General features: G+C 39.4%; 1 protein-coding gene across 3 annotated transcripts in view; it reads right to left on the reverse strand.

The window, feature by feature from the left end:
- KIDINS220 (kinase D interacting substrate 220) overlaps positions 1–24,679 on the reverse strand; it is an 81,609-nt gene extending 56,930 nt beyond the window's left edge. For all 3 annotated transcript variants that reach the window (XM_075707099.1, XM_075707098.1, XM_075707097.1), the window contains exons 1-10: positions 24,641–24,679; positions 17,365–17,512; positions 11,119–11,217; positions 9,602–9,700; positions 7,991–8,089; positions 6,933–7,034; positions 6,371–6,469; positions 5,240–5,437; positions 3,085–3,183; positions 452–550 (exon numbers count right to left, since the gene is read on the reverse strand). In XM_075707099.1, the coding sequence (XP_075563214.1) occupies positions 452–550; positions 3,085–3,183; positions 5,240–5,437; positions 6,371–6,469; positions 6,933–7,034; positions 7,991–8,089; positions 9,602–9,700; positions 11,119–11,217; positions 17,365–17,472 (1,002 nt within the window). In that variant the 5' untranslated portion in view covers positions 17,473–17,512; positions 24,641–24,679. The remainder of the gene's footprint in view (positions 1–451; positions 551–3,084; positions 3,184–5,239; positions 5,438–6,370; positions 6,470–6,932; positions 7,035–7,990; positions 8,090–9,601; positions 9,701–11,118; positions 11,218–17,364; positions 17,513–24,640) is intronic.
- Positions 24,680–24,952: the final 273 nt, after the last annotated feature.

Genomic DNA, 24,952 nt, shown 5'->3' on the forward strand with positions numbered 1-24,952 from the left:
CAGACATAATACAAGATATTTGAAAAAAGACTCATGGAAGTAGTTCATTGCTGTACATACTACTTCCTCGATTTTTTCTATTCCTGCACAAGCAATAAACAGCGGTCTGAACTTTGATGTTTAACAGTATCAGAAATCTCCTTCCTCTGTTTCCAGTAGCACTTGCTCTCTACTCCTTATTGCTTGTCATGTCAACGATGCTGAGGTAAAGTATCCACACTTTCCCTGCTATTGAGTTTTAGTAGTAAATGATGTTTATCAACAAAGGGGACACTACCATTGTTGAAAATAAATTCCATATTTAGAAGATTTTTTTTTTTTTTGTAACAGCATGCAAGGTACCAACACTTCACAAAATCTGAATTTGGTATTACGATCCTAACGTCACATAGGAGTTGAGAAAAGAACAGATGCCAAACAAAGCAATTATATTAAAAATTCTAATCGTTACCTTTGTACATGTTTCAGTATCAGGGTTGCATTGCAAGATATCCCTCACCATTGTAGCATTTCCTTTCTCAACTGCCCAATATAAAGCAGTTTTATTATCCTGAAAAAAGAGAGTATTAAATGTTAACAGTACTTTCATTCAGTTGGATTAATTTCAAAAACTGTATATGAAGTATAACCACTATGTTTAAAATAGCACATAATACAGAAAATCTTAGCACAGCTCAGGGCAAATGGAAATGCCACCAAATCTAATTGGTACACCAGTAGAACTTTGGGGGGGAATGGAAATCTGGCTAGAGAACACAAACCTATTTTAAAAATCTGTGCAAAATATATTAAGAGCTTTAACAATCCAAGCAGATTCAACCTGTCTTGAAACAGTTTCCAAAATTATATATGGGTATTCAGTTGTAACTCAAATATACAAGTTTTCTAATGAAATAAAACAACTCTTTCCAGAGTGTTGTCTTTTTTACCCCTATTATGTAAGTCATGTTTCTCTGAAGCATGTTTTTTCTTTTTAAAAAGATTTCCTTCCTATCAGAACCAGAAGTGCTAACCACTTCCAGACCTTTTAAGAAAATGTCCATTTTGTTCTCAATTTTACAGTATAGCCTAATAAAACTGCTGAACTGGTTGGCTGGCCTAAAAACAGGTCATGCAAGCTGGAAAGCTGTAAAAGCAGATGGGCATGAAAGTCAACACAAAGTACCAGAATGCAGATCAGCCATACATTGTATCACTGAACCAGGGGGAATGGTTCATAGTTGCAAATCTGCTTGCGTCATCTTTTTTTTCTTTCCCAGCAATGCGTGCTATCCCAGGAAGTCTCCATGCCTGCAATCTTTTTGTAGCCTAGTGACTGCACCACACCTCTTTCCGTTTGATGCACGCTTGTGTAGAGACATTTAAGAAAAGCCTCTGAACGCATACCTGCTTCTAAGCAGGAATGTCAAAGTCCCCCTTGCAGCCTTCTCCCTTGCTTCCTTCTTTCATTTGCAGCTCTTCCTCTCCCACCTGTGTGCTTCACAGCAAACTGAGTGCAAAGCCTTTCTTGACAGTTTAACAAGCCTGGTCACTAAGATTTCTCTCCTCTCTGGTCACCTGGGTTTCATGTCCTCCACCTCCAACAAGACACCAGCCTGAGGAAGCTGACTCCTCGCTAGCAACGTCAGCTGCACAGCCAGGTACTGGTTTGCCAGGTGCTCCCAGCTGGGTCCTATGCCCTTACCAGAACGGGCTGAGGAGAACACCACCTGAGCCTCCCCACTGCCCCAACACTCGCTCCCAGAGCCTTATAGTCACATTTTTTCTGCTCAAGGTCTCCTCTGACTAGTGTCCTTATGAATGAATGAGCAGCAAGGAACACAAACGCTGGAAGGCTGGGCAAGACTCAGCAATCTTTCTGGCACATCACAGATTTCGGCAGGCAGCAAATCTCGCCAGAACAGGTCTGGCTGGCAGACAGGTTCTGCCATGCCTAACAGCAGGGGAGTTGCTAAACACTAGTGCTCGTCACCGATTTCGATACTGCTGGTCCTAATGTGAAGATCTGAAGCGCGCAGCCAGAGTCTTCCTCTGATGGTACTCCTGCTGCGTCAACAAGGCCACAAATGTAATTCCCTAGATTAACCGCTGCACATGGCTATACAGGCACTCTCACATTGCCACAAGTCACACGCTTCCCTGCCCCGGAGGAGGCTGGGTCCTCTTACTGCTTCTGTATTGCCTTGGTCGTATCAAGATGTTGAAAAGCTCCAGATTTCCAGACCCATGTCAGCAAGAAGCTGAGACACACAATTCCAGGTTTCCAATGGCACGTTAGAGGAAAAGATCCAAACACTACTTTTTCTCCAAACTAAAAGCTTCTTGGCATCTCAAAGAGGCTCTGTGTCAATAACAGGCACTGAATCTTTGCAGCTCTCAGTGACTAGTTAGTTTTGTATTCAAACTTGGCAGACCATATGTGCCTGCGAGCAGAGTGATTTGAATAGCTTCAAGCAAAAGAAAGCAAGTTGAATGTAACAATAAAAACAAGTACCGTGCAGAGTAAGAGAGCCTTTGGTAGAAGAACAAAAACAATACCTTAATCAAAGTACAGAAAAAGGAAGAAGGGGTAGGTAGAAAACATGGAAATCACTGACAACACTGCTTAACAGGAGAAAGGTAGTTAGTGAAGGAGACAAGAACCAACCAAGCGTAGTGACAAAACTGCACTGACAACAGATATAATCTAAGGTGTATCATATTTTAGTGTATTGATATTAAATTTAAACTATTAAGTATTAAAATAATAGTATTAAGGGGGTTTTAAAGTATTTCATTATTTCAAATCTGTTCAGCAGTGCAGACAAAGTAAGTTCAATTTACATCTTTTGCTTTCAACCATTATACAAATTAACTGAAAAAATGCTGCTTAACACAAGTAATTACAATTATGTATTGTCTTAGATCTTAAAAACTGCACAGCAACACGATGTATTTTTAAGGTTTGATGGGAATCTGAGTTTCCTACAGAATAGACTGAACAAGTTTTTAAAGCCCTGTTTGTAGAAACACGGTATAATTGTTTGGTATTCAAATTCACATCCTATTTAAGAACTACTCTAACATTTACACTGTTGTACTTACCTGACCTCTGATATCTATATCAGCGTATTTATGGAGGAGGGCCCTCACAATTTCAACATGACCTCCTCTAACAGCCCCAATCAGCACTGTATCTCCACTCTAAAAAAAATTGTGAGAGAATATCGAAGATGAATTAATACTATTTATCAAAAAGAAATGCAACACAGAATAAATTATAGCCTCAAAATACACATTATGCCTATTTACGTTAACAGATCTGCACTCATTTTAAAGAAAAATACAAAAAAAGTTCTATCTCTCCAAAAAAGTGGTATATAGAAGAAAAAATTCTGGACTCCATTTTTATATTTTTCTGCAAAAAGATGAAATACTGTGTATTTATGGCAAAACAAACACCCCCAAAATAGGTCCAGCTTAACGCATTATCCTAAAAAATAACAGCACAAATTAATAGTGAGTACAAAAAAATCCAGCTGTTCCCTACATTCATAGGAAGGCCAACCACTCACAGTAATAACCTCTTTACAATCAAACAAGAATATTGGCTGTCTCCTTTAGATGTTTCACAGCTGACAAAAGATCTTCAAGAATTTTAAAGAATTTTATCCTTTTTTTTTTGGTGCAGATTTGACTGCTATCCTGTTTACATACACTATGCTGTTACAAAGAAAAGAAGCAAAAGGCTGATTTTATCTCAAAACGGTCAGAAGAAAAACATATTTTGCTGTGGTAAACAGAGCTGTATATATGTAAACCAAAGTTACAATTCTGCTTCAGGCTTCTGATTTGAACACACTTAAGGATATGTCAGAATTTCAGAAAATGAAATCCTGAAATTACCCAATACTTCTTTTATGATGAAACAGGATAAATAAAAGTACAGCTGAATCACAGGTATGGAATTCAGTTAGAAAGTTCAGTAGCAGCAGATCCCCTATCAATCACAGTCATTACGCACCTGGCTGCAAACCAAGAAATTTTCCGTATCAAAACCTACTCTAACATCTGACACTAAGACTACTCATTGTTTGATGTATTTTTGGAATACAGTCAGCTGTACTGAAAGCTGTAATTTATCCTTCCTAAAAGCACAGGAAATGCAGGCAGTTGTAGAATTTTGTGACGGAAGAGGTGGGAAGGGAGATTGCAATGTATTTTCTTAAATATTTAAAGTTTTGCTTTGACACGCACCTGAGATCAAATTTGTTGTCACATGCAATGCTGCAGCTTAGTACGTAACCATCTAAGAAATGCACTAAGCTGACACTTGAAATATAGGAAAATGCATCCAAAAATCCTTCTAAAATTATGAGGCAAATATTAGGAGATTTTCCTCTCTTCTCTGCAACCCCAAGCAATTCAATTTAGGGGCTGGGAATTCAACCTCAAAATTGTATTACTGCTCTGAACTAAAGCACTGATCTTGACACAGGCACCGAAATTTAGGTATCTAACCACCTACAGCCCCAAGGGTGCAGTGCTTGGCCTCCCTCTGACACTTCAGAAAAACCTGGCTATCAAGAGGGCACTACAGACAGTCCAAGGCACCTATATAAGCAACCAAAAAAATCCCTGAGTGGCTAGCAAGCAGATTCACACTCTGGTCACTGCCCATACTGCACGCCTCTGCTGAGCAACGCAGCGCAGCTCAGGTACACAGTGCACCTTTCAACAGTTACATTTACGTGTCTTAACCACAGAGCTGAGGTATTCCTCTAATATACGCAAGTTTCCTAGTAAAAAGTTTCATTGGAAAAGATAAAGGTAGACAATGAATTAAATACATATTCTCTTTTACAATATCCATTGTTTTACAATTTTAACAGCACTACCACATGTATTAATACACAAAAACCTCACCCCAAACCTGCAAGTTAGTTCAGTATTAGTCTTATGTTACAGATACGATAAATAGACAACCATAAATCATTTCCATGCCCTATGGAAACTCACAGTTCAAAAACCTCAAAGAAAAAGAGTAGTTTCTGTAGTTTATCCTTTAGCTTCACACAGCAATATTTGCCACAACATACTTGCAAAACAGCAATACATAAAAATACCCCTAGGTGGCAGAAAAATCAGAAAGCCAGAAAAATCATGTACCCACAAATTTGCATACACTGGCATTTAACTATATATTATTATTATCATTATATATATAAAAACCCCACAATTATGATGACAATTTACTCACTCTATCGGGAATGTTCACATAAGTTCCAGCATCAAGAAGATCCTGCACAATTTCAGTATGTCCCTCCTTTGATGCAATCATCAACGCTGTATTTCCATCTTTATCTGTTAAGTTTACATTTGGGTTCCTTTTCAGTATTTCTTTTACTGAATCAGTATAGCCACCCTTCACTGCCACAATAAGTGCAGTCATAGAATTCTTTAAACAAAAAACAACAGATTTTATTGTACAGTGGATACAGAAATCACCATTATATCAGTTTAATTAACAAAAGAACACTGACTGACATTACTTTCTTAAGCATCCAAATGTTACTTCAGTTTTATGTTTTAAAGTGCACTTGCTATGCTTTTTTAAAGAAAAAGAAGTAAACTAAGTACTATAGTAGAGAACACTTCAAATGCAAAGAGTGAAACTCAGATCAGTTTATTCTAACTCCTGAATGTCACATGCATGGTAAAATAATTTTCTTGTCATATGGAACATAGTATTATCAGAGCACCCAGGTCTGCCAGTACCACTCACAAAGAGGTTTTTTTGAAGAACTTCAGAAATAATCATACGAATACCAAAAGTTGTCCTAATTTCCCACTTTTACTATTTTTTTTTTTTATTTTGACAAGCTTTTTAAGTGTCTTGTACAACAAAAAATTAAAATCTGTTTTATTTCAAAACAATATGCAGCTGAAAACTAAAAAATTTCCAACTTCTGAAAGGACACAACAGCCATTATTATTTTCAAAAGATGCTTTGCGTTTGATTCACTTTTCAAATAGCACTGAGGAGTAAGTTGTCTGACATATCAGGCTTGGGTACAGAATGAATTTTGATAGTGTTAACCTTCAGAGAACAATAACCTAAATTCATTTATGTTCATTAGAATTTACACTGCACATAACAGCATGTCAATTCTCAACACGACTCCCTAGTTACATAATATTTTTATTAAAAGGCACAAAGAAGTTTAAATAATCCTCACATGTAGTTTGCAAATAGCTGGAAAGTAGTACACTCCAACATCAACATTTCATCTTGTTTCATGTATTTCTTGGTATTTGTATTACAAAATAAAACAGGACACACAGATGTATGTACCCACACCTTATCACCAGAAAATGAACAGTTACTTACAGCTCCTTCTTGATCAACATCGGCTCCCATCTGCAGCAAGTATTTCACACACTCCAAATGACCTTTCCTCGCTGCCCAAACCAGTGGGGTGGTTCCATACTGCAAAAACATTTTTAACATTTTATCATATTGCTCTCTGTATTTCGTAACCCCTACAATCTAGTATTCATCCTATACTTTATTGCTTTATTTTTCACAAAGATATAATTTGGTCTTGTGAATTAACACAAGCATTTGAATATCCATTTTAACAACTTCTTTGTAAATGATAGCTATAAGAATTGTTTTTCTATGCAACCTAGGATAGCAAAGTTTCTAATAGCTTAGAAAACAGAAATACACTCCACTGAAATAAATGTTCACAACGATCTTCAGCATACTACGGAAAAACCTCTTGCAAGTCTAATGACTTACTCTAGCACACTAATGCTAATCTCATGGGCAAAATACAACAGCGGGTGTTTTTCCAATCAAAAACTCACAGATTTGTATTTTGTTAATAAAACTTACTTTTACAAAACATGTATCGAGCGTTAAAGAAATTAAATATTATATAACTTACTTTGTCAGAGCAGTTCACTTTAGCACCATGTTGCAGTAAGAGATGTACTATATCTGAGTGGCCCCGTCCTGCTGCCCAAATAATTGGATAAACACTGTATTGCTTAGAATTAAAAAGAGGAAATAAAATCATAGTCTTAATTATTTTTCATAAGCAATATTGATCACAGTAACAACAAACAAACCCACAGAAGAAGGAACAGACAGAAGTAAGCCTAACTACATATCAGTAACTGTTGCCTAGTACATTGTCTAGGTGATATCTAGGAAGATGTCTATTGTTTTGAATCAATTTTGTTTTGTAACTCCTTATACAAGGTTTAAAAATTCACATCCATCCTCATCTTAATATAAACATTTGTAATGTAAGAGAGAAGCAACAGACAGCTATGCAATACCCCTGGTCAATCAGGCCTGCAGATCAGTCATGTCACGCATGCAGAAGCTGCCTGTGCAAAGCAGATGAAATCGACAATCAGAAAGGTAAGTCACCAGTGTTCTTCCTTGGTCATTCACTGTTGCCTCAAACACCAGAGAGCTGACAGTATAAACAAATTGTTCATTCAAATTTCAACATGCCTATACTTGTATAGAAAATGCTTATAAAATGAAATAAATCTCAAAATCTTAGTTCTTCAATTCTCTCTCACATGTATGGTACATATTTGTATAACCTAGCCCATTTGGCAACTATTATGAAACAATTAAAACAAATTATTGTTTTTAAATTGCACATATTAGTTACTCCATTAACTTCTACAGACGCAGAAAAATGACAATTGTCATACAAGTAGCATTAGATACACTACTTATCTTCTCTATTATTTCCTCTCCTGCTAATTTGAATCTTACTAAGACCTATACATTCATTTGCTATAATTAAAAAAAATTAAAATTCATTAAAAAAACAGCGGCTGTCATACAGATTATTAAAGCAAACCCCTTATAAATATAGTGATTAATGTTATGTTGCAAAAAATGCAAAATGTTTAATCAATATGAGTGTACAATTCAGGACTTGAAGCACTGGGAGAGGGGGTGTTTAAGACTAAAACTTACCATTCCTGTGATGTTTGGATTTGCTCCTTTCTCAAGCAGCAGTTTAGCTACTTCGGTACGGCCCTTATATGATGCCCACATCAGGGCAGTCCATCCTCCCTGGCAAGCACAATTCAAAGAAATGTAAAAACTGAAAAACACTCTTTAGAAACCTAATTAGTGACTTTTATTTCATTTTGTATTTGTCCTAAGACTGTTTTGCAAGTCCAAAACATAGTAAGGATTGACTACACAACCTTGTAATCCTACTTACGTAGGATAAATAATAAGCACATGCATAGAAGTACTAATTGCCTGCTATATGCAAAACTTGGAAGAATACTGTGCCCTAAATGTTCCTGAATTTGCTGTAAATACTCAATTCAGACTTGAAGTGCATACAAATCTGATGACTGGATAAACAATCCAAAAAGAAAGCACTATCTTAAAACAAAAGTCTAGAATCCAAATCAACTCACATGGAGGGTTTACTTTTGATTTGTGTAACAGACAGCTTTACTTCATAAAGTAACTATGTAATGATTTGCTGCTTCATGAAAAAGAAGCAAATCATGTCCTCTTAAGGGAGTAATAAGAGCAACTAATTTCAAACTGCATTGGTGTGTTCATTTAAGTTTGTAAAGCAGGAGACAACAAGGTTTGACTCCCTAAAGGCATTTGACAGGTCAGGTAACCAAAATTAATTTTAAAATAACAGTATGCCTCTGATAACTGTAAACACAATATTTATTTATTTCTTTATAATACACTTCTGGGGCGGTAGAAGATCCCTCTCAGATGGACACAGGCCTAGAAATCAACCACTGGCCATGTGGATGTGCTTAACGTTACGCTTATGAAAAAAATAGATTAGCAGGACATGGCAAGATGCCTCAGCCTTCAGACAGAGCAGAACTTCAATCAAAGGAAGCACCTGAACTCTCCCCGTAGTAGTTTTCCATACTGTACCTTAAGCAGAACAAAATTAGTCCTTGCAGGTACCTAATTCCCAATCCCATCAATGGAGACAAGGCTATAGCTCCTCAGAGGCATCTAACCTCCTAGTCATGTAAGCAGCTTCCGTAATTCTTTAGGTGGACTGGACTACAGTGCCCACTTTCCCATACAAAAAATTTGGCAAGATGAATGAAAACAAATTCCAGGATATTGAGAACAAGGACTGCTATATGAATAATCATGATTGTCCAGAGAAAAAGTAAATATGGACAGGTATCTTCTGGGAAAAGATAACATTTATTGTACCACAATACTTTAAAAAAAGCCGCCACCACCAAAAAAACCCCAACAAACCAACCCCTCCCCCCCAAAAAAACCCACCCACACAAAACACACCCAAAACCCAAACTGTTCTTCAGTTTAGCTTTTTTCCAAAGCAAATTAAGAGGAAAAAAACAGCCCTAGAAAACAAGTTGCCTTTACTAACACTAAAGCAACTATTTTACAGCTGTAAAACCAGTATTTAAATATATATTTTTCCTTTTTAACAGCACTGAGTACATAATTTAAGAATAAAAGACCTTCAATTTGCTTTACAGAACTGAAAATCTCCAACTCCCAAAATTGTTCTTCTTACTAAAAATTATTTTATTTTTACATTAGGACAACACATACCAAATCCCGATGCTCCAAACTGACATTATAATTGAGTAGCTCCTCTACAATAGCTGCATGTCCTTCTTTAGCTGCGGAAATAAGAGCTGTCCAGTTATCCTAAAAAAAGGAAAAAACATTTTTAAGTTATATTCAATATTTCAGTACAATTACATTGTTTTTCAAGTGTTTAACCCACAATAGGAAATCCACAACCCCTTAAAAAAAGCTGTCCTTAAAACAAAAAAAGTAATAAACTCATAGACTACCTGCCAGTTATACACATGAAAATACAGACCAACAACTACTCCAAATCTCCCCTCCAGTTATCTCCTCTCCTACCCAATACCCATCACTCTCCATCCTCAATTCACTGCAGGTTAATTTCTTAAAAATTTTATGGAGGAAGCAACACCTACAAAGGATTAGAGAACAAGGTCAAGATATTGAGAACTGCTGGGTGGGGATAAGACGGCAACCAAGACAACAGAAAATGGTGGTGGTCTGTCTCCAGATACAGTGGGTGATGGCACCCAAGGGGCTAATATGCAGGCGAATTTGGACCACAGCTTCTTAGCTTTATGACCACTTCAGAAGATACATTTCCTCTTGCATTATACGTCTCTTCCATCCACTGCTCAAACCATGTCCAGGTGTGGACTACCGTTTTATGTGCTATACACATATAAATATAGCAACAGCTTATATGGTAACTGCTCTTCCTGTAAGTATAGGAACTGTAACACTACAGCAAATGTAATAAAATGTCTCCAAAAATAGAGACTGGTTTTTTTTCAAATGACAGGTTTCATACCAGACCTTTCCTGAATGTCTACACTGCTACAATTAAACTAAGTGCAGAAGAAAAAAAAACACAAGCAACGTCCTTTTCCTGTTTATTGCTCTTCATTGGAATATACAGACCTTTCAGAACTTTTTACCACCATCTCTATCCTACTCACCCTTTCTGGGCATCTTTCATCTAGAGTCAACCTCTTCTGCAAAGGCGGGAAGACAATTCATAAATTTGAAACCCTTCTCTGCCACTGTTCTGGCTTTCACCTGAAATAATCCTTTAACCTAGATTCTCCCTCAGTATTTACTGAAAAACACCAAAACCAAGAGGGGGGGAAAAAACCATCCCAACATACCACAACATCACTGAGATGAGCAAAATCACTTGGACCTCATCTTTGATGCCATTTTTCTCTATTCTGCCTATCTTTTTATGTCAACTACTGCCAATCCTATTATTATAGCTCCCTAGTACTAATTTCCCAGAAGAAACCGCAGCAGCATTCAGCAGAGTCCCTCAAACACCTTAAATATCCCTATTCTTTATGAGGAATCAAATCAGAAGAATAGAGCGCCAAGCAATTTTGCATAAAATTTCTCTTATATGTCATCATTTTCCACCTTCCCCTCCCCCCCCCCCTCCTTCCCCCCAACACGAACCTAAATTCCTTTTCTTTGCCTGCCTCTTGAAATTTCTTCTTCCTCTACTGTTAGGTACCATCATATAAAGTACTAATACTTACCGCATCTTCCAAGTTGCAATTAGCTCCCTTCTTGAGAAGCTCCTGGACAATTTCTAAATTGCCTTGCTCAGCAGCCAACATGAGTGGAGTCTGGCCGTTCTGAAATCAAAATGACAGGAAAAGTGATGCATTGGGAAGTGATGCAAATGACATACATACGGCAACAATAAGAGGCCAAAAACTACAGAGGAACATTAAGTTGCTTCCAGTTTTTAATTGCCAGTGAGAAGGACTGGTTTTCAAACCATGCAGTAAACTTGCAATAAAAATTGAGAACATGATATTAAACCCTGTCCCACAGGAGATTAAAAAAAACCCAAACCAAACCAAAAAACCAAGCATTTCAGGCATTAAAAATAGCTACCAAAAAAAGTTACAGTGTTAAATATCTATCTTTCTGAATTATTTGACTACTGAAGACATCTCTAACCCAGCCTGTTACATCTTTACATCTTGAAATAACTCAGTCACATTGTTTAGAAATGAATAAATAAATCAATTTAGCCTCGGAACCACAGTGGCCATTAAAACATGCAAGCTGATTCAGAGTAACAGTAAGATTCCTCGCTGTTCAAAAAAATAGTCAAGTTATATACCACACTTTTCTCTGACAGCATACCAAATACAGGCATCATTCCTGTCCTGTGCAACACAGGTTTTCAACAGATAGCCTCATCTCAGGGAAGATGAAAGATAGTAAGAGCTGGTTTATTTGCCTTCAAGGATGTTTTAAAAGTCAGTTACAAATCTATCACCCTTCCATCAGCCTATTTCTGTGTCAGCAAACTTCTGAGACACAACTGCTCTGCATGATGAAAAGTAAAACTTACTAAATTTGATGGTAAATTTGTTAATTTCAACAAGCTTAACAAACAAAGAGAATTTTTCCTGACCCCTCTTCTGTCTTTTCTCTGTATCATATAGAAAACTCAAATTATCTAGTCTCTAAATAATGCAAAAACTACGTTAGAAGTAACACACCAGCAATTTCCCTGAAAAGAACAGAAATCAATGCAGAATCAGAATACAGTAAGACCACTAATCTTCATTAGTAAAACAGTTAACAGTAAGATTAATAAAGAAATTTGATGAGTTCTTTCTGCTCTTTATGTACCAACAAAAAAAAAAAAAAAAAAATCACAGAAATGCACCAATTCTTTCAAAAAAGCTTTCTGGTCCATCAGCTATTCCCTAACTAGTCTTCGTACAACCTTCCCCATGACATTATGGATAACCAACATTATTACTCGTGAGAGGATATAATGTAATATCTAACAGTACAATTTTTCACAGGGAGAAATTATGCTTTCTTGTAAGTTTGTGCTATTATAACTATATGTTGTATACATTCAGAATGATACCTTTGCTTTTAGATCCTAAAGTGTATTTTGCATCAACAAGCAAGTAGTATTTAGGTCTGGTCATTTAAAAAAAAAAATTAAAAAGCTCAAAAAAATCAAGAAGGAGGAAAATACTACTTTCTAGAAAAGAACAGTCCTCTCTGAGGAGAGAACAGTCATAACTTTTGCTCTTTAAGATGAGTTGTTTATATACAAGTTAATTATTTTGGGAATACACGTGCCAAGTGATCTGGGAAATCATGCCCGGCCTATGTGACTGCCTTCTGTGATGACATCATTGGCTCGGTGGATGAAGAGCCAAGACGCTGTTTATCCCATCTCTAGCAAGGATTTAGACACTGTCTCCCACAACATCCACAGAGACAAACTAAAGAAGTATGGACTAGATAAGTGGTGGACTGAAAGGGGCTGAACTGCTGGGCTCAGAGGGTTGTGATAGCGGCATACCATCCAGCTGGAGGCCAGTCACTAGTGCAGGGGTCAATACTGGGTCCTGTTTAACCCCTTCGTTAAGGACCTGGGCAATGGTCCAGAGTGCACTCTCGGCACCTTCGCAGCCAGTACAAAGTTGGGAGGAGCGGCTGATGCACCAGATGGTGTGCTGCCATCCAGAGGGACTTTGACAGGCTGGAGAAATGGGCAGACAGACACCTCACTGTACTGAGTGTGGGTGTCCAGGTTTTGGTGTCGGGGGAGCTGCATGGGGTCTCTGTGAAGAGAGGCTGGGACTGCCCTGTACCAGACACAGCCAATTCTAGCTGGCTCCAACCAACCCACCTCTGGACACAGGACTAGATGATCTCCAGAGGTCCCTTCCAAGCAGTACTTTAGCAATACATACAAAACCCCCTATTTTAGCATGAGCATTCTTCTTACCTCCTTCTGAACAGTTACTATTGTTATCCCTGTGATCATCTTCCACAGCCAGATAACACAAAAGGATAACACAAATTGAACAAAAGTATCTCTGGGCAAGAGGAGGTTGTGGATGGGAAAACAATCCCCTCCTATAAGAGGTCTCATACAGTTGTAGACTGGCTCTGGTATTCTGTCGTGGTTTAACCCCAGCCGAAAACTGAGCCCCACACAGCCGCTCACTCACTCCCCCCTGGTGGGAAGGGGGAGAGAATCAGAAGAGTGAAAGTGAGAAAACTCATGGGTTGAGATAAAGACAGTTTAATAGATAAAGCAAAAGTTGAGCACGCAAGCAAAGCAAAACAAGGAATTCATTCACAGATGTAAAACTTTTCTATAAGGGTACTGAAAATATCCTTCCCTTTTTGCTCGGAGATTCTCAAATATAGGTGCAATGTTTTAGCAAATCATGAAGATTTCACCAACACAGAAACAAAAGATAATTACTACACCTGTGACATCCAGATTAATTCTCAAAAGTTGCCCAAGAGTCTAGACACTCCACAACTACTAAATGTTCATATTTCTCACAAGCACATCAAGTACTGCATATGTGTACACCACAGCTAAGTCTACGTATTGGAATATCCAAATTACAAAGGGGCACACCTGTATCTTTTTAGGGAAATCATTCAGTGGTTGTTACCTTACAGATTAGCATGCTCTCACAGTCTGTGAGAGAACAGAAGATTCAGAATTGAAGATGCAGAAGGTACTTCAGTATCAAGAGCAGAAGTGCAGAAAGAAAGGCACATCAAAGGAAACTGGAGGCTGTTGGGATCAAAGTGCGTCACACAAGGCAAGCATCTACCATCAGCTGTTAAGTAATCAATGTATCTGGTATGAGAGAGGAGAATGCGCACAGGGGAAAGGACATGCAGGGAAAAGGCAGAGAGACTGAGACTTTGCTCCGCTTAGCTGAAACGGCTGATGTTAATCCAACAAAACCATCCACATGCAAACTGACTGGAACATCCCAGTTTTTCTGGCAACTGATCACACTCAGGATATAAAGCGTTGGTAACAGTGTGGGTGATCTTACCATTGGACAAGTCACTGCAGCCTGGGAGGTCCTGGCACTAGCAAACCTTGGCTTGCCAGCAATCTTTTTTAGACGTACTCCACTGGCATTCCTGTTTTGGTATTTTGTTTTTACCCAAGAAGAAAGAACGACTTGGCATGTCCAAAACTGGAAACAGAATTGCACTCAGTGCCACTGAATTCCAATTAAGAGCAAGCACTTCCACAAAACTCCCGTCATCGATACACATGAACAGCACCCCCCGACCCTCATGGGTTTAAAACTGATGCAAACCATACATGTCTCCAGAAATTACTTTCTCCAATGCAATGTATCAGAAGACTGAACAAATGAGGTATCAGGGAAATGATCTCTGAAAAAAAGGCAGTTACTGAAACCCAGGAGCGCACTTAGTCCCATCAAGAAAAGAAAAATTTAGAAAAGAAGGTGAAGGCAGTGACACTGTGATAAAGTCAACACAGACTATCTGTCTGATTTCAGCCATGTTGTTGAGAGGAATTACAAGCAGAGGGAACAGACTATTCCTCTTTTCAGATACACAGCATGCCAGGTGGTGAGGTTCATGTGTATGCTCTGAAACTTAAAAATTCTCCCATCTCAAATACCTCAGCGTATATGCATACACAGCACAAAATGAATGCACCAACAATGAAAGAAAACTGTCTTAACTGAAACCAGATTCTGTACATTGTTCTCACATTTGCATGATGCTTTTTAGCTTTGAGTAATATATGCCATTCCACTTCTTTCCAAAAATATTCTTTCCATCTTATGCAGGCTTAAAAAAATAATGCCACAGAACATGCATTTTCCAAGACTTACTTAAAAAGGGAAAGAAAAAAAAAAAAAAAAAAGAGAAAAAGAAGATATCATTGGAAAGCCAGTCTCCCATACACTACAATGTGAGTAAAGTAACTGCCTGGACCGTTAGACTCAATGGGTAGTGGTCAACTGTTCACAGTAACTGGTGCCCAGTTGGGAGAGTCTGATTTGGGGCTAACATTGTAGCATCTTTATCAACACCCAGAACCATGAAACAGAAAGTGCTCTCAGCAAGTTTATGGACTGCCCCAAGCTATGGAGAGCAGCCAATATGCCAGAAGGTGGGGATGCTGTTCAGAGGAAATTCAACAGGCTGGAGAAATGGGCTGACAACCCCCCTGCAGTTCAACAAAGGCAAACGCAGAGACTGGAACAGACTGAGCCCATGCAACACTACTGGCAAGGGACGGCCTGCCTGGGGGGCCGTGCTGCAGAAACGGGCATGGGGTCCCGACGGGCAAGAGGGACACAAGTCAGCAGTGCACCCCTACAGCAACGACAGCAAATCAAATACTGGGCTGCATTAATGAGAGCACAGCTAGCTCTCTACGCAACACTGGTGAGGCTGAATTCAGAACATAATGCCCCATTTTGGGCTCCCGAGAGAGACTCCCAGCCACAGAAAGATCAACAAACTGCAGAGTCCAGCAATGGGGTCACTCAGACGGTTATGAGACTGGAGCATAAGACATGCAAGCAGAAGCTGAGAGCTGGATTTGCTCAGTCTGGAAAACAGAGAGTAAGGGTGCATCAACATCAGTCTTACACTACCTAGACAGAAGAGAAATATTAGAAGAGAGAGGCAGATTCTTCTCAGAGACACACAATAACAAGAGAAGAAGCAGTAGTCACAAGATGCAGCAAAGGATATTCCAATACAACATAAGAAAAATGTTTTTAAACAAAGACTGGTTAAGCACTGGAGCATTGCCCAGAGAAGCTGCAAGTTCTCCACCCTTTTGAGGACTTTCAAATTTTGCTTAATGCCCCGAGCAACTTAATGTAATAATAAAGTTAGTCCTACAATTAGGAGGAGATTGAATCTAATGACCTCTAGAGGCCCCTTCTATCCCAAATTTTTCTACGAATCCGATTCTCTGAATATGCCACATAAGTCAACAAGGTTCCAATTCTACAACACAGTTTAGGAAATCAGAACTAAAATAAAAATTGATGATACAAGCTGTACATAGAGATGAAATAAAAGTCCAGACACTTACAAACCAGAAAATCTACTACAGAGATGAAATAAATTAGTCAAATCATCTAAACTTATTTGTAAAATACACAGAAGACTTAATAGTGCATCAAGATAACCTGAATCTTAAACATCGTGCAAAACAATGTAAACAGTCACTAGCAACAGACATTTGCATGAATCAAACCTCCCAAGAAACTCTCAGGAATCTTTAGTGCAGTATAATGAAACCGCAGCACATTTGCTTAAATCGCTTGTGGTGGTATGTTCAAATCAGACTAAATCAGATGACAAAGCAGAAGCTAACAATTATCACACTATCCCAGGATTCTGAATAATCCACATTTAAACTCCCTACTGTGTATCAAGACTTCCTGCAATCCTGGTAAAGTCATTTAATCCTCCTCATTACATCTAGACTGACTTACCTTTTGGATACATATGTCTTCATCCAGATGAGCATCTGCTCAGATTAAATTGCAATTTATGCTCCTATTTGGATCATATAACAAAGTTTCTCTTGCCTGGAAACCAGGCTGTGGGGGAAGAGTTATCATCATCCCAGGTTTCACCCCAAAATGGACAGGGCAAGAGTGCACATGCAGCTGGATCTGTGAACTAAGAAACAATTCCTAGCCGCAGAAATACAGGTATAATCTCCATTCACAAAGTAAGGATGAAGCTGCATTTTCCAGCTCAGAAGAACGCTCAGAAAACAAATACAATGAAAGAAGCTGAGGTGCTGGCACAGACTGAATACTGTGTGTTCAGTCTGTGCAACAGTAAGCAATCACTTAAAAATAAAATTGAAATTTGTATATTAAATAACCAGCATGATCTCACTAATTATTCATTCCATAACCAATAAACTGCAATATGAAACTGACCCTTCAAAAAAATCATCTTACCTCATTTCTCTCATCTACATCCCTGCATTTCTCAAGAAGTGCTTTCAGAGCAGGAACATTTCCTTCTTCTACGTAGGTCAACAGACTCTGACTCATCAGACTTGCCATCTTCGCACAGTATTTAAAATGCTTCTATAACAAAGCTTATCTGTGTTTCAAGAAGGGGAAAAAAAAAGCAAACTATAAGTAAAGGCTATGAGAGTTAACTCTGACATTACAAAGCATGAACTGTACATGCCAATAAGTTATTGGTTGGGTATGAATACCTACCATCCTTCTCAACAAAATGCTGTTGAGACACATGCATTGAAATGCACTACATTTCCATGAAAAGTCAATCGCTTAATCTTTCTAGTTCTTAGAAAATTGCATAAATAATTCTAATTTTTAGGTATTGTCTAAATATGTGTTTTGAATGGCATGCATAGTAGTCTTTCATTTGCATAAATTTTTCTGCATATATAACGTTATAGGAATACTTGCATATGTTACGTACTTTATGTATGCTAGTTATTTACAATATAAACCTTATCTTTTATGTACATAAGCAGAACATTGAGACTATTCAGTATTACAAAATACAGCAATAATATCTAAATTGCAGCCACACAGAACCTGAGAAACACCATTTATTAAATCAGTTATCACCAACTGTATCCTGACATGCCTGCATGTGACGGCATGTTGTTAACTTGCTAGTCAAACTTAACATAGCTTCTGTTGACTGATTATGCGTTTTAACCTCTAATACGTAAGACAGTTTTTCTTGGTTAAGGCAGACTACTAAGAACCGTTCAAGACTTCCTAAAAAGCTGTGGGCCAGTAAGTTCAGAGAACCAGTACTATTACTGTGCCAAATTTATACGCATACAGCTCCAGAAGCTGAATTATTCATTGCACCTAAATTAAGTTTCACTGGATGCAGAACAAGTCGCAGGGCTAAACACAAGACTCCACGCAACCCCCACCACCTTTCTCCTCACCAGCGGATGACATGATTGCTCTCTGGCTTTTTCTTGCATGATAGTAGAGGAAAAAAAACTCCAGTTTAGTGTTAGCTAAAGCTTACTGGTTAGGCTATGCTCTACCAGGCAGAAGCCAAAGACCAGTAGCTTTCTCAGGCAAATGTTCTAACTTTTATTCTCACATAAAAGCAGCCAGTGAATTTTTCTCTACTCCCAACTGAAGTGGAACATTAGCCAAGAGATGAGAGGAAGCCAGCAGGAACTTCATGACACTTCGCACTTACAAGTTAGTTTAGATTTAGAGATTTAAATCAAACAATCTAGCTCCGCTTTAAATTGCTTACATAGACCGTAACAATATCACACCACCCTTTCTCCTTTAGCAAGTAACTATATATAGACAAACACACTGTTATCAGGACACGTTAGACACGACCCGAGCTCACCTACAGCACCACAGCCATCAGATGACCCACGTATATAAATGCCTTGTTCATAAAAATGCCAGCAAAGAAGCCAACACACCCAGTTCAGTTAAGATGACAGCAGCTCTGGGTACATGTCTAGTGACAAAAGAAACTATAAACTACATACATTTTAGGTATGCAAGCCTAAGAACATGAGAGGGAGAAGAGAGGAAAGGAGGAACTGTGACTCCCACTGTTAAATTCAGGCTTAAAATCTTGGTTGCAATTTAAAGGGACAAATTCCAAAGAGGATTTAGGCATCTGAACTCTCCATACTCCAAATGTCCACATACCATGTAAAAATACACAAATTAAATCATATCATTCAGACATTATTTAAAACCAAAATCTAAAATCAGTTAAAAAAAAAAGTCTAGATTTTACATACAAAGCCCAGCAACAGTTTTACTAGGCACTGCACAAATACCCAGTCTCTCCCACAAGAAAGTTATAAATAAACTAAGAACAGAAAAGGTCTGTCATGTTTACCATACAGTTGAAGTACCATCATACAAAGGGGGGTGAGCAGTACAACAGTGGTGTCATATAATTGTCTTTATTTTTTTCAGTAGGAGAAAGAGCTAATTGAGAGGTTGCAAACTTAAAAAAACCTAAACCACACCAAAAATGAAATGATGAAAAGAAACAGCGATTATAGTGAGTCAGTGCCCACACACAGGCTCCTACTGCCATTCCACACACACAAATACCAGAAAAGTCAGCGTCTTGCCTGGCATCCAGCTGCCAGTCCAGAACTGCCCGCCTCCCTTACGGCCTGCTCCAGTACCTTACAGCCCTGTGCAGATGTCTCAGATATTCTGGGGAACCTAAAATGACATTAGATATCCACATGCAGGCACCTGAATTCCTCCCATCATTTTTTATGTATTTCAACAGAAGTCCATGTAACGTGACTTGCCACTAGCTCCACTGCTACCACAGACATTTTCTGATTTCCCGGCTTCTCTCCTGTGGCTGTACCTTAAATCCCCATGCTATTTTCCATACTAGATACTAAATTGAAAATTATATTAAAAGTCATCAGCAAAACATGACTACAATGTCACACCAAGTGAATTATACTCTACAGTTGCTATCAAAATTTCACCAATTAATTCTTAGCTAGTGTGAAAAGGAAAAAAGTATTCAGCATTGCTTCCTCCTCAAAGTAAGATTCTTCCCTTGATGCTCCCTACTGTCATATTTCAAAAAGGCAAAGGCAGCACTGCTGCACTGTAGATAAGTATCCTGCTTCAGAAATCATTACTTGAACTCCAGTTATCGAGACAGCGCAGCTTCTGCCTTAATGTGGATCTGAATCCTTAGAGGCAACTTAGACCTTTGACTAACAGCAAAATACCTGATGCTAAAGAACACATCTAGAGCTGCATTTACAAACTCCACGTTCATATTACTTTTTTAAAATGACAAAAGCTTTGTAGGGGTGAACCATCGCCAAGTATATTAATATTCTTTGTCACCTATACTTTACTGTCATGCAATATCCCCTGCTTAGAATTAATAACAGACTATTTTATAAAAAACAAGAACAACAAAATCAAGTATTATAATTATGAATTTTATATCCTCATGCCTTCATTTGCCCCTTTTCAGGCAAGCTTCTTAGAGCATCCAAAAGATTAACATCACTGGAAGGCTGTAGGAAAGCACTGTTTAGGAAGTCAGTAACAGAAATTTCCATTTAAAATGCAGCCTGAATTCACCAGGTTAATCTAGGCATTAGTATTCTTCTCATTCTTAAATAAACCCAGCAAAATAAAGCAGAAAAAACAAACAAACAAACCAAAACAAAACCACCACCCTGCCAACAAACATTCATAAAAAAGGTTAGTGTTAAGATTTTTGGAAGCTTTATTTTATTCTTTTTTTCCCCCCAAGAACAGTAAACGTGCCTGAAATTAGGCTGAAGTTTGTCCATATTTTCACTCATGAAAGTAAGTCAATATAAATTGAGCACAGACACAGTCCACCTTTTCGTTAAATAAGATTTATATTATTATGTTACAAAAATTAAGCACTGTATTCAAAGTCCATATGGGTGCTGGACACTAAGGTGTGATTTCTTCCACTGCTTAAGATTTCTTTTAAATTATCATAAATGCTTTGAACCAAGATTCTGAGGTACAGCCTCTGGCTAGATAAGGAACTCTATTCCAGCCCCTCCAATGGAAAAAACTCCTGAAATACATATTCATACACTTTTCAAAACAAACAACCCTGGAACAAAAAAAAAACCTCAACAGCTTATCCTTTACCAAAATAAAGGATGAGAACTTAATCCCTGCCAAATTTCATAAATCTAGTGGAAAACCAGTACCATTCAAGAGCATCCAACACACATACGGTCCTTAATTGCTCAATTAACAGCATTTACTTTGTTCTTTGACACAGCAAAAGTATTTCCGTAACCTGTAACAAAACTTTCAATTAAAACCAGGAGACCATGTGGAAATTGATCCCCTTTCCAATAAGAATTAATGCTGTTACTTTTTTTTCCCACCAAAGCAAGCCAATTCCCAGCCCACAAACTAGCTCTTCATTGACAATCCAAACTTCCAAGCTTGGAAATCTCACAATGCCCTCAGGCAGCAAATCCTGGTATTTTATAAAACTAACAACACACCAAGAACTATAAAAAAATATATTAAGAGCACAAACGCTCAGGTGAAGGTAATGTTTGCACAAGGATTAACCTGTTTTTGTAAGGCTCTCGCATCCTGAGCTGAAGCAGACGTTATCACTGTTTTGGAAAGACTGCAAAAATTTGCTGATTTACAAAAGTTTAGTTTCTTTCAACTGCACCAATACTGACTGCAGAGGTCCTGATAACTTAAATCTGCAGATATCTAATGTAGTCTCAGAACCTTGTATTAGTTTCTAACTACATAAAAAAATATCATTACATACTAAATTTTCCAAATATCACAACCTTTTTCATAGCTCTCCCCCATATTTTTATTGTGTGAGCTGTGATCATTTATGAATAAATATCAAAATTGGTCAACAAACACTAGCATTATTGAGAAGACTTTCTTTTTGTTTTGTTTTCAATAGGTAAAGATCGTAGTGACTTACATAAAATTCATACTTTTCATCGTACAATGAAAAAAATTGTTGCCTTCTTTTTAACATTTCTTTCCACTTCCAGATACAAAAGCTACCTTCCCAACATGCAAGACTGTCACAGTTCTTTCCGTTTAACTGTAAAAGGAAATAATTACAGTGCTGCTGAAACCTGGGCATCTACAAATCTGATATGGAAACATGCAGTATTTCGTCCTTAGGAACGGGAAATGCCATCTTTCCAAATAAGAATTCAAAGAAACGTGGAATACATTGTACATATAAAATTTATTACAAAAGACTAACGTAAATCAGTTTCATATTCTCACGCATTTTTATACCTTATGATGGCATAAAAAAATGAAAAACATGTTGGAACATCACCTTTACTCATGCCGCAGAGAATCTTGCTAATACAAGCATTACCCATCCTTTATGACACCTTACTGTAATCACTTGCTAAATAGACATACTTCATAAACATTAAGAGATCACAAGTCAGGCATCACATGAAGCGGTAAATATTTTTAACTATTCTTTCTATACGGACTGAGTCAACCAGGATTCTGTTTAAAGAACAAATTTTCAAAAATGAGTCTCTAAAAATATTAATTTCTGGTATTCAGAGGCGGAAAGAAATAACAAATCTAAGTTTCCACAAGTAATCTACACCCACACCTCTTCTCCAACGCCTGAAGTTCCAGTATGACTAATGACCTTATGTTGATTTTCAGCTTTTCCTTATTTATCTGGGAACATTTACTCTACTTCTCTTAGCCACATGAGATGTTATCCAGATGAGAAATATTTTAAATAGATTACCTTATTTTTACTTGAAATCAAAGAACAAATAGTGGAATTACAAGATATTAAAAGACACAAAAAGATAACTAGAGATGCAGACCTTCTTATTTTGAAGCCCATAACCAACAGAACTAAAAAAAGTTTGCACAAAAGGAGGTCCCTATGGTTATAACCATTATTACAGTACACAGTAAGAAACACAGGAAACTGGAGATATGCAAGTCATTCTTTTCCACCTTAGGCACTCAAGGCAATGGCCATTTCCAAATATTGTAGTGATGAATTTTTTTAAATAAAACAATCGAGACTGGGGATTACATCCAAAAGACTGGAAAGATGCAAATACGTATGTAAACAAGAAGTCACCATTATCATCTGATAGCAACTATCAGATATGTCTAAGTTCTATCCTGGTTAAAAAGATCAGTTAAAAGAAAGGGTTTGTGAAGTATCTGATAATGGGATTTAAACCTTATCAGAGAAACTACTCTACCTTTAAGACAGAATTTAAATATGGTCAATGAACAATAAGGTATTGCTAAGAACATCTGAATTCTAAGAGACAATTCAATTCCTGTACAAAATACAAAATGCTTAGTCCTACAAAACACTGTATAATCAATATAAATCCATTCTGTCAAGACCCATATAAAACACACACAAGTGCAGCAAGAAAGTCTGTAACATTAAAGCCAACACATTTCTCTGTATCATAAATTTAAGGGTTTGTTTGTCAGAGACACAAGTTCTATGACAAAAATCTAACTTTTACAGTACTTTCACCTAAGGAAAAAGTCGGTTGTAGGATTGAGATCTTTCTGTTAAAAATATTTTTAAATTAATATGGCCTTGTTTGATGAGCTGTGGTCGCACAGGATTTCAAGCAGATCTGAATTTCTTAATAACCTAGTAACTTTAAATAACCACCGTTGCAGAACAAAGAATAAATGCCTATCCAATAGACAAATACATGGGTTTTCTTACACATCCTGATCTGATAAAAACCGTCCTTTTTATCTTTCCATTTCTTTACTATTTGACTGGGGGGGGGGGGGTGTCAAAATTAATCCCATGATTCAAACATTTTCCCAGTTAAAGACATATTACTGCGTTATTCCCCCCATCAATCCTTTGTCAAAAGTTACAGACGGCAAATCGCTTTTCCCAACCAATCTGAAGCATACATGGGAAGCGGCAAAGCCCTACCCTTAGGAGATTTTGCTACTCAGCTTCCCCAGCGGTGCCCAGCCACAGGGCCGGCGGCGACGGGCGCGGCTGGAACACGGGAGGCGCCGCCTGAGCACCGGGGGTCGCTCCGTTACCGGAGGGGGGGGGGCGCGCCCTGGCACCCTGGCTGGCTCTGGTTGCCCTGGGACACGGTGGAGCCCGCACCCTCGCAGGGACACAAAAGCCGGCTGGAGACGGCCCGGGGCAACCGGGGGGGTGGGCCAGGCGCCCTGCGGAGGGGGAGTGCCCCCAACCTCAACCACTCTGTGACCCTACCTCGGAAATCAGGTGACAGCCCGGGCTCCCATCTATCCTCCCGAGTCAACAAAAGGAGAGAAAAACGGTGCAAGAGGCGGGGGCGGAGCTGGCGGCGACACCCGCCCGTGCCCGCGGCACCCCGGGGCCGGTTTGTCTCCGGTGAGGGCCCGCGGCCGCCCGCCGCACACAGCGCTGCCGCAGCCCCAGGGGCTGCCCGGGGCGGAGCGGCCCAGGCGCCGCCGCCGCCGCTCCGGGCCCTGCGGGGCGGGAGGGGCCGGGCCCACGCCGCACCCCGCGGCCGTCAGTCCCCCTCCCCAGCCGGTCCCCTGCGGCCCCGCCGCTGCGAGGCGGCGCCGGGCGCGGCGGCGAGGGGGGGGGCCCCGCCGCGCCCTTTGTCTGGCAGCCGGGAGCGCCCCCTCCCCGCGCCCTTCCGCGCCCGGCCCCGCTCTCCCCCTTCCTCTCGCCACTCACCCCACAGCCGGAGGGACTCGGCCCCTGCGGGCGGCTCCCCGCGCCCAGCCGGAGACTGACGGGAGGCGGCGGCCCCGAGCGCTCCTCACCGGCCCCCGCCAGCGGCGGCCATCTTACCTCCCTCTGCCCGCCCCCCGCCGCGGGACGGTCACGTGGGGGGGGGGGGGGGGGGCGGCACCGCCCGCCCGCGGCGCGGCCCGGAGGCGGCGGCAGCGGCGGCTGCGGGCGGCCCTGCGGGAGCCCCAGGAATAACGGGGTCCACAAGCGCCCTGCCCGGGAGCCCCGAGGGCAGCGAGGCCCCGCGCTCCCCGG

The sequence above is a fragment of the Pelecanus crispus genome, chromosome 3, assembly GCF_030463565.1.
Source record: "Pelecanus crispus isolate bPelCri1 chromosome 3, bPelCri1.pri, whole genome shotgun sequence".
NCBI lineage: Eukaryota > Metazoa > Chordata > Aves > Pelecaniformes > Pelecanidae > Pelecanus > Pelecanus crispus.